Source organism: Macaca mulatta, chromosome 6 (assembly GCF_049350105.2).
Source record: "Macaca mulatta isolate MMU2019108-1 chromosome 6, T2T-MMU8v2.0, whole genome shotgun sequence".
Lineage (NCBI taxonomy): Eukaryota > Metazoa > Chordata > Mammalia > Primates > Cercopithecidae > Macaca > Macaca mulatta.
Window position 1 is genome coordinate 136831135 of NC_133411.1, and position 11201 is coordinate 136842335.

The window sequence follows — 11201 nt, forward strand, 5'->3', positions numbered from 1 at the left end:
AACAGTGCTGGCAACTTTGTGTTGACCCTCTTCTATGAATAGTTCCCTGGTTATTTCTAATTCTCATTAACTTGGAATAATGCAAGCCATTCAGCAATACGATACGAATAGATATTTCCTTTTCAAAACATTGCACAAATACATGATTTCCTCCCTCTTTCCACCCAGTAGGAGAAGTAGGAAAAGAGCACAGTAATAGGAATTTACCTCCAAGCTATAAAGCCTTCCTATCCTTTCAGTAATCACCAAAGAGAGTTCCTAGTTACTAAGGAGACCATAACAGACTGCATTAGATTCAAGTATGACATTTGGGTTGCCTGGCTAGTGAACGGCAAACAGCAAGGAAAATATTATTGTTGCTGAAATCATTTGATGTCTATGACTAATAAAAAACATGTTGGCAAATTGAATTGTTTGAAATGCCCAAAGGGCTTGGTTAAAGCTATGAATTAATAGCAGAGAGCAATTCTTTCTGAAGAAAAGAAAAAAAAAAAAAAAGATGAAGATGTTGAACTATTTTTAAGTGTATCTGAGTAATCAAAAGGTCCCAACAGAAACATTAGACAGCCAATCTAAGTCTTTTATCCGATTTTTAATTTAAATTTAATTTTCCCCTCCCTTATAGCTAAATATTAAAGTGACATTTTGATTCACATCATCCTTGAATTCTAAGGGACCCACAGGCTTTCTTGGCCTCCTTATCCAACTTCTCACAAATACCAGAATTATCTTTAAACTGTACCAACTACACCAACCCTGGAGGCTTTGAGGGCTGAGATGTTCATTTACTCATGTGCTGTGCCCCTCAGGGAGCTGGAGAAAGCCAGAAGTGGAAAGAGTTGAGGGAAGCCCAACTTCCAGTGACCTCTCAACCCAGGTCCCACAGGTCACCAAGGGCCTGTCTGAAGATGTCCATCCAGTCCCTGCTTGATCTTTCCCAGAGCAGGAGGTCTTTGCCAGGATGCATCCTATCTTGTTCTGGATGCAGCTCTGATTGTCGGAGGGTTCTTTCTCATGTTGTGCCAACGTCTGCCTCCTCATGGTTTCTACCCATTGTTCTTCGTGTTATCTTGAAAACAACATTGTTTGACTCAGCTTCCTCTCCTCTTGAATAGTCCCTTAGGTAACTAAAGTCAACTGCCATGACTGCCCTGTATACTGTAATGTCTTCTCCAAACTAAATAGTCTCAATTTCCTTCTCAGATTATAAGGTAAATATACAAATATTATAATAGAAGAGATAGAACAATACAATCACCGTAAAAGACAGACAGGAACGTGTTTTCTGGTAATTGAATATTTTTTAAAAAAGAGTTAAAATGTGTACCTAGAAAGGTGAAATTCTTAACTGATATTGAGAAACCCTGTCTCTGTTCACTGAGTTCCTGAATTCTATTCATCAAATTATTCCATCAAAATGAAAATGTAGCTTGGTAAGCCTTTTTCTTAGTGACAGACACCATGGCAGCTCCTAGTGACTGTTCATTAATTCTCACCTCACTGCATTTATTTTTTCTTGTGTTTATTTACTGTCAATGCATACTATGAGAAAAGTTTCTGGAAAAATACATATCTGCATGTGAAGAGTTGTGACATGATTTGAGAATCTGAATACCATTTATTAAGAATTAAGGGAGGGGCAATGTAAGGAAGATAAATCTTAGTTCTTTCTCCCCCAATATCCTATAATGAAAAATTGCAAACATACAAAAAAGTTGAAATAATTATATAGTAAACACGCATATAAGTCAAAAAATAGATTCTACAATGAATATTTTACTATCTTCTTCATCTTATCAGGTATCTATTTTTTCTCTATCCAACTGTCTTATTTATGCATTTCAGTGCAACTTGCTCTCATTAGCACACCTAGTCCTTAACATTTCAGCACACATACCATTGTTAGTTCCTTTTGGACACTTTCTAGCACTCCTTTCGCAATCTCTCTTGTCTTATTTTCCCTCATTCTCTCCACTTTCTCAATTTTCATTTCTGTACCCTTCCTCCTACTCTATATCTCCAAAGTTCTAAATTGTAAAAAGAAAGTGTAGAAATTTAAGCATGGAAGAGTATTGAAGAGGAAAAGGTCAATGGTGACCATCCAGGACCTCACAAGGTGCTGTCACTGCAGGCCTGGGATAGATAAGATCCTCATGAATAAGCTGACCCAAACCAGCTCACAAGAGACAGAGGTATATATTAAAATGCCAACTTAATAATTGAAAAACACAGCTGTCCAGCTGCCAAATAGTCAGACATATTTCTTGGTCAGCTCGGTCTCTCCTGAACTAATGTACATGACAGGCCAAATTATGAAGCCTTTTAGTAAATAGAGGCTCAGAAGAAGGGAATTCGTTAGAAGGTCTTCATGACTTGGAGGCAGAGACTTCATCAGTCTTCATGTTTCAACATCTGGCCAGCATCATGCCTGACACCCAGAGGATGCATCCTAATAATTAGTACTACCTCTTTACAAGTACTGCCATGAAAACCAGGCCTTTGCGTTGTGGCTCAGGGTACCTCTCACATGGATTGTGCTGGCTGAACCTTGCCTAATTCTACCCTCTAACTCCCCTTAAAGAAGTTCCACGCCTACCATTCTCCTTCGAGTAACACATTTCCTTTAGCCCTGTTTATGCCATTAACTAAGCTTTAGTGAAGTCCTGATCTTCCTGTTTGGGGTCTAGAAGATAACCTGATCTGAGTGACCTCCCAAAGGTTTAGATCTCATAAATAATCCAGATGATGTATGTAGTCGTACTGGCAACAAAGCAAAAAGTGAAATGAGGGGTCTTTGAAATGAAAGGCCCGTTTCTATTTAAGACCGTTTTTGATAAATTGATTTTACTGGTGTTACTCTCAAAGAGTAGAGTAATTCCCTGCTGCCTGAGTATACTGCCTTCAGAGGCCAGGGAAGAGCATGATCTTCCCTAGTGAGCAAAAACCATCCCTTCCCTATCTCAAGATTTATGTCTGATAAGAAATGTTAGTAGATCATTTTCTGAGCTTCCTAATTACCAGCACACAAAGACTTGGCAAGGTGAGCTCTTCAATGGAAAGGTAGCTATACAAAAGCAACACGAAAGTACAAATGCAACACCTTTCACAACAGATAGCTTCTCCAAAGTAGCAGATAAATCCAATTTTAAAGAATCAAATCTACTTTGAAACCCTAAAAGGAACTTTTGAGCCATGAAGTGTCAAGGTGAATCCTTCAGTTATGTAACAAGTTCCTGATGCAGCTCTCCCAAAGATTTACGTCTCATAAATCAAATTATTTTAGAGCAAGGCATCCCTGTTCACTATTGCTTAAAAACCATTCTTATGCTTGACCCTTTCTTACCCTTGACACTTTCCCCATATGGATCGCATACTAAATATCAGAAAACACCAGCATTTGGTGGTCACATCACACATTTTAGAATGTATCTGAAAGCAAACCATTATAGTGTTGAGGGGGAAATGACTTAGAATCAAGGCTCTATTTCACAGGAGTCTACTTACAGATGGGGAAAAAAAATCTGATACTAGTAGGCATTAGTACCTCAGTGGCAAATGCCAACTGGCAACTAGAGTTCTTCTAATTGCCTCTATTATAAGCAACAGGGTTCTGACCCAGATAAAAACTCTTCAAAAGTGTAAAAGATACTATGATGTAGAGAGTGGGCTTTTTTTGTTGAGGGTTCAAACGCTCTGACAGGAGCACATACACTGTTTCACAAACCTCGAACAGGACTCAATCTAGATAAACAGGGAGTGTTTCATCTAAGCAGGCTTCAAAGGCAGCGTTTGTTCAGACATCATTCCTTTTATTTCTTTGATGCGTCTGTCCCCAGGGATGGAAACTCTTATTTTTTTATTTTTTATTTGTTTAAGAAACTAAAGCATGAAAAGAAAGTGAAAAAGCTACAAACTGATTTGGCAACAGCTAAGCAAGAGGCTGCCATCACAGTTCTGGAACTCAATGAGAAGATAAAGACTCTATGTGAAGGAAAGCCAGCCCCTAGAGGTCAGTATTACCACGTGACAGATCCACACTGGCCCATCAGCTGGGTGATGTATGTAGTTGTATTGGCAACAAAGCAAAAAAAAAATGAGGCCACAGGCCTGGCCTGACCTCTGTGTGGCACCAATAGATACAGCACATGAACTACTAACTCCAGGCTGGATTCACTTTCACCTTGAGAGGGGCAGAAAATGAATAAGCGGTTTGCTCATTAAGGGAAAGTCTTTGAAGCTGAAGAGCTAGACTGAAATAGATCTGAGAAGTGTTGCTGGACAAGCTGGGTGGTAGTAGGGGGAGGGCAGGGCATAAGAAGGAAGGCAGGCGCCTGCAGGGACTGGGCTCTGGAGTGAGACAGAGCTGTCTGAAAACACAGGCTGACAGACTAGGGCACGGGGAAGAGAAGATAATCTTTTTTTTTTTTTTTCCCAATAGGCAAATGAACCAGAAACAAGCAGGGAAGGCTGGCTGGAGATGAAATCTGGGTAGTTCAGAAAATTGTGAATAGCCACATTGGTTCTGATTTTTTAAAAAAAGACTTCTCCAGCTAACAAACTATAAACACACCGTTAGGCAACAAACAAGCAAACAACAAACAAGAAAACCCCAAATCTCAGACTGTTATTTTAGCAAGAACACTAGTTAACATTTAATATAGTACCATGGGCCAGGTATTTTGCTAAGCATTCCATGTCTATTTAATTCTAAGAATAACCTCTAAGGTAAGTACATTTATGAATTCCCTAAGAATAAGCAGCGGCTTAGAGATGTTCATTACCCTGCCACTGCACAAGCAACACTTGGAGAGTTAGCCTCTAGAGCAGCAGCTGACTGTACCCTAGTGTGCCTTTCCCATCTTTGGGAGACTCAGGGCATTCCCTCTGCTATGTCGCAGTAATATCAAACTTCATTCCTGCCTGGTGAATCTCTTGCAAAGCTGTGGTTCCCTGGGAAAAATGTCTTCCTTTGATGTGTGCCACTCTTGCAAAGCCAGGAACATGTCATCGTTCTTACTCTGGCTTCCTTTATTACTCATAAGTAATTGTGGAAAAAGAGGAGTAATGCAGAACCAAATGGAGGAGGAGGAAGCAGGTGAAGTGTAGTTTCAGAAAGGGAGACACTCCCAGCACCCTGACTACATGGTAAAGCTTTTCATATGAATTTGATTTTCATTTTCAATTTTGAATAGTGCTTTCCCAGGATTCAAATGCACGTAACACTGTGAACTTGAAACATAGTTTTTTCTTTCAATAAAACAACATAAAGGCAGTTTGTAAATTTGCTTTTACCACCATGAAGCCTAAAAGAATAAAATCTGTTAGAGAATATTATCCATTTAAAAGTCCTTATTCTGAGGCATTAGCCAGATTTTTCACTGGTTTCATTAGAAGAAACTGACAATGATTGTAGAGCACATTGGAGAAGGTTCCCCAGCTCGCTTAAGAGAAGCTTTCAACTTTTCAATTGCATTTTAAACCCCGTGCAAAGAAAAATAATCGCAAGGTCTCTAATAGTTTCCTTTTTTCAATATTACTTACTGTCTAATGACAATTTTGTCTCTCGGATATTTTGAGAGGGCAAAATTTAAATAATACTGAAGGACTAGGACTCTAATGGCTTGGGAGAGGGAAGAAAACATTAAATCCTACCCTTTTTTTTTGCCCATTATTCTGTTTGTGTGTGTGGTTTTTTTAACTACCTGTAGAGAAAAACATGGCTACTCATGAACAGATGTAAATTTAAGATTTAAATAAAGCCATCCATTATGGATCAAGACAGTGATTCTCTTTTGGAGCTACATGTTGCTTCTCTTATTTGGTGGGGAAACTGACTCAGTTGACTGACATGTAGCACCAAGATCCTAAATCAAATATTTGCACAATCTTGCTCTTCCACAGGTCCCTTGCAGCCTCACCCAAATTCAATAGTCCGTGAGATCGTCAAGGCCATTGTGGTCCCAGCATAATATTAACCAGCATTCTCAGAAACCTTGGTAACCTTGGCCTCTGAATTCACTTCAGAATAAAGTCTGAAAAGATCTCCAGTAACTTTAACACACAATGACCCCTATTTAATCACAGGACAATTAGGGCTGACCCACCCCCACACACACACGTTTCTGGACCTAGAACAACACCACTGCCCTGATTATCTTGTAAAATGTTTGTTTTGGGTTTTCAGACCTCTGTTTGCAAATGAGCTCCAGTCATAACAGCTTAAGGAGAAAGGGTGATTTACTGGGGCATGTAAACAAACCAAGAGAGAGCACTGCACTAGCCTTAGAGTCAGATGGATTCCAGTCTAAAGGACCATCAGGAAACTTCTGTGTCACTCACCTCTGCTTCTTTCTGCATTGAGACTTGATTCTGTCAAGCTAGATGTCAGAAGAGAATGGAAATATGGCCACAAGCAGCTATGGGCTGCCCTCCTTATCATATAATCTCCAGGGAGGAAAGAAAGCATTTTTCCACTAGCTCCAGTTGGAAAGTACAAGAAAGAAATCAATCCTAGCTTAGTTGGGTACCCATCTGTGGATATGAACCAATCTTTGTGGCCAGGGCTGAGGAAATAAGGTTGGACAAACCGTAGTCATGTCTCCACCACTGGGTGGCAGGATAGAGGAAGTAAACATGGGGAAGGAGAATGCTCCAGCTGGCAGCTCCCACCAAAAGCACAGAGCTGGATTAAGAGAAATCCACTTTCTTAAAGGAATATCTCATTACTGGAAAAGAGTGATAGGCAAAATCAGTATCTCCTAGCCAGGCGTGGTGGTGCATTCCTGTAATCCCAGCTACTTGGGAGGCTGAGGCATGAGACTTGCTTGAACCTGGGAGGCAGAGGTTGCAGTGAGCTGAGATCTTGCCACTGCACTTCAGCCTTGGTGAAAGAGCAAGACTCTGTCTCAAAAAATAAAATGAAAATAAATTTAAACAAACAAACAAAAAACATCTCCAATACACCTTCAACTAGTGGTCAAGTTAAAATATAGTGTAGGCCGGGCATGGTGACTCGCACTTGTAATCCCAGCACTTTGGGAGGCCGAGGTGGATGGATCGCCGGAGGTCAGGAGTTTGAGACCAGCCTGGCTAACATGGGGAAACCCCATCTCTACTAAAAATACAAAAATTAGCTGGATATGGTGGTGGGTACCTGTAATCCCAGCTACTCCAGAGGCTGAGGCAGGAGAATCACTTGAACCTGGGAGGCAGTGGTTGCAGTGAGCTGAGATCCCACCACTGCAATCCAGCCTGGGTGACAGAGTGAGACTGGGTCTCAAAAAGTAAAATAAAATATATATACATATATATAGTGTAATATTTACTGAGCCACCCATACCATGGGTATTTGTACTTTAAAAGTCGATTCTTCTTCAATGAACAAAAGACTGTCATGGTCTAAGAAATAAATCTCCAATGGTATAATTTCAGACCCCATAATAAATAGAGTGAACCACTTTAGAAAAGGAGTCCCCTTCTAGCCTTCAGTAAGTGATACATGGTCACCTACTCTGAAGGCTTGCTTTGTTTTAACAATTATATGGCGAGAAGGGAAAAAAAGTGTTGATTCTAAGTGACATTTGTTACCTAGATTAGCATTCCACTATTTCTCTGTTATAGTTACAAACTGATGCTTACAGTTCTAATAAGCAGATTAATGAAATGTTTCCAAATAAGTTAGAACTCCTTTTTACCTCTGTGTGATTTTTCCTTGTTTGGTTCATTTTCTAAGCAGTCTATAGGTCATTCAGGTCTGCCATTCAGGTCTTCTGATCAGAGGAATCAGAGGGATCTTCCAGAACATTAGGAATATTTTTAGGCATATTCATATTCAAATTAATGAAACTGTGTGCTATCAAATTTCTTTTTTTAAAAAACCTAAACACAGTAAACTATTTCATTGGCAGTGTGCTTAAATTACCTCCAAAGAAATAAACGATTTAAGTCTCGATGGAAAGTTCAGCTGAAAAGAAAAGCACCTTTATTACAAAACTGGCACAGCGGGAAACTTACCTACAGCCTGAGTGTTGTTTGTTGATTTTACTTTGTTCAAATAATCACAACCCAAGGCGGATTCCTTCCATCATTTCCACACCTGAAATGCTTACAGCTCTATTCAGCAGAACTCAGTAAAAACACCTATTGTATCCCTTCAAAGCTTGAGTTCACCTTTTGGTACACTTCAGTATGCTGGAACCTAAGGTTAAATTTTAAAACAATCCTTGTGGCCAGTCGTGGTGGCTCACACCTGTAATCCCAGCACTTCGGGAGGCTGAGGCAGGCATATCATCTGAGGTCAGGAGTTCAAGACCATCCTGGCCAACACGGTGAAACCCCATCTCTACTAAAAACACAAAAATTAGCCGGGTGTGATGGTGGGTGCCTGTAATCCCAGCTACTCGGGAGGCTGAGGCAGGAGAATTGCTTGAACCTGGGAGGTGGAGTTTGCAGTGAGCCGAGACCGCACTATTGCACTCCAGCCTGGATGACAGAGTGAAATTCTGTCTCTCTCTCTCTCTCTCTCTCTCTCTCACACACACACACACACACACATACACACACACACAAAACAACAACAATCCTTGTTTCCTTTGGCTTAGAAGGACAGTTACTTTGCAAAAGACCTTATTGACTGTGTCCTGTTGTTGGTGCATGAGTAGTTACTTGATCTGATGAAAATGCCTGCCTTTGACCAGAACATCAGGAACTTGGTTTATAGATTTCAAGCTAGCATACTTAAGGGAATGCATCCTTCTGAACTTTTTTCTTTTAGTTTCTTTTTCTTTTCTCTCTTAATACACGCAGCTACCAAATAAGGTGTCTAGCCTACATATGCATGTCCCTATTATCTCAATGAAAGTCCTGGCAACTCAAAAGTTATCTCTTTGTTTTACTCCCATTAAGGAGGTACTCCCCAGGTAGTGCTGGTACATCCCAGGGTAGGTTTATCCAAGACTCAATGTCTGAATCAAGCCAGCTACACTTTTGAGGGGAAGCCTGTAATAGGATTGACATTTTAGTGATTTTTCAGTGACACATAACTTTTTAAACACTAGACAATTTATCCCATTTATTTTAAGTATCAGACTATTGCTGTCCTACATTCTTGAGAAAGTCTGGAAATATATTTCTTTGCCGACACCCCAGAGCCAATTTTCATCAATATTTTAAAGTGAATCTTTTATCATGATGCTCACCCCTAGGCACAGAGTTCAAACATTCTCTATCTTGCAGTATTCTTTTTACCTCTCCACCTGCAAACTTCCTCAGGATCAAAGTTCCTGTGGCAACCAGGTGTTAGGAAAAGAGGGATTTGGAGGTGACAAAAATGTTCTGGAATGAGATATAGCAGTGATTGCATGGTATTTTTAATATAGTAAAGCCACTGAACTGTATACTCTAAAATTGCTAACATGGTGAATTTTATGTTATGTGAACGTTATCTCCATTAGAAAATAAAAAAGTAGTGATTAAAGCAATCCTAACACTGACTAAAAACCCTGTCAAGTGTAAGTGTATTTTAAAGAAAGTGCATTGGGCCTAAATAAAATCTTGAGTTGGCAGCATTCCAAGCGTTTCGAGAGCGGTCATGTTAATATTTACTGGAATAAGACTAGGCTTGAATAGTTGTCCACTTGTGTGTAGGTCTGTTGAACAATGCCACCTTTTCCTCTTCTAATTTCTCCCAGCCTAGCTCTTTCAAAGCTGTTATTTGCCATACTAGCAACCAATTATTTGACCATGAGTTCTACAGGTAACCTTCTTTCACCACTGAACACAGATATTTGTTTTCCCAGTCTACCTAGGGTTTTCTAAGAAAGTAACTAGTCTGGTCTTGGAATTTCACTGTTTCAGCTGCTGGGACTTCGTCAAAAACCACTGCTCACCATCATCAGACTTTATGGAGCTCAGGTTGATATGTAGTCAAAAGCACAGTGTTTTTGCACTTTCTGATCCCTACTCTCTACTATGTCCAAGGGTGCTATTGCCTTGACAGAAAATTAAGAAGTGACAATGTGCTAGCAGCCCTCACTCTCAGCGCCTCCTCAGCCTTGACGTCCACTCTGGCAGCGCTTGAGGAGCCCTTCAGCCCGCCACAGCACCGTGGGAGTCCCTCTTTGGGCTGGCTGAGGTCAGAGCCTCCTCCCTCTGCTTGCGGGGAGGTGTGGAAGGAGAGGCATGGGCGGGAACCGCGGCTGCGCGCGCGCTCACGGGCCAGTGCGAGTTCCAGCGGGCGCGGGCTCGGTGGGCGCGTGCTCCGCGGGCTCCGCACTGGGAACGGCTGGCGGGCCGGCCCGGCGGGCCGGCCCGGCGGGCCCAGGGCAGTGAGCGGCTTAGCACCCAGGCCAGCAGCGGCAGAGGTTGCGCGGGGTCACCCAGCAGTGCCGGCCTGCAGGGGCCGCACTCAAATTCTCGCCGGGCCTTAGCTGCCTGCCCGCAGGGCAGGGAATCTGCAGCCCGCCATGTCTGAGCTCTTCCCCCTGCGGTGGGCTCCCCCGCGGGCCTGAGCCTCCCCGACGGGCGCCGCCCCCTGCTCCGTGGCGCCGGGTCCCATCCACAGCCCAAGGGCTGAGGAGTGCAGGCACCGCTCAGGACTGGCGGGCAGCTTCACCTGCAGCCAGGGTGCAGGATCCACTGGGTGAATCCATCTGGGCTCCTGAACTGGATGGGGACTTGGAGAACTTTTATATCTAGCCGGAGGATTGTATGTGCACCAATCAGCACTCTCTGTCTACCTCAGGGTTTGTGAATACACCAATTGGTACTCTGTATCTAGCTAACCTAGTGGAGACTTGGAGGACTAGCACTCTGTAACTCTGTGTCTGGCTCAAGGATTGTAAATACACCAATCAGAACTCTGAGTCTAGCTCAAGGTTTGTAAATACACAAATTGGTACTCTGTATCTAGCTAACTAGCGCTCTGTGACTCTGTCTAGCTCAAGGATTGTAAACACACCAATCAGCTGTCAAAATGGGCCAATCAGCTCTCTATAAAATGGACCAGTCAGCAGGATGTGGGTGGGGCCAGATAAGGGAATAAAAGCAGGTTGCCTGAGCCAGCCAGGGGTAACCCGCTAGAGTCCCCTTTCGCAGTATGGAGGGTTTGTTCCTTTCCTCTTTGCAATAAATCTTGCAGCTGCTCAGTTTTTGGGTCCACGCTGCTTTTATGAGCTGTAATATTCACCCCAAAGGTCTGCAGC

At 42.1% G+C, this 11201-nt stretch overlaps 1 protein-coding gene across 1 annotated transcript in view; it reads left to right on the forward strand.

Moving 5' to 3' along the window:
* The window catches only part of CCDC192 (coiled-coil domain containing 192), a 184882-nt gene extending 174455 nt beyond the window's left edge, over positions 1-10427 (forward strand). Inside the window, exons 6-7 of the mRNA XM_078004367.1 lie at positions 3886-4058; positions 9998-10427. Of these exons, the coding sequence (XP_077860493.1) occupies positions 3886-4058; positions 9998-10427 (603 nt within the window). The remainder of the gene's footprint in view (positions 1-3885; positions 4059-9997) is intronic.
* Positions 10428-11201: the final 774 nt, after the last annotated feature.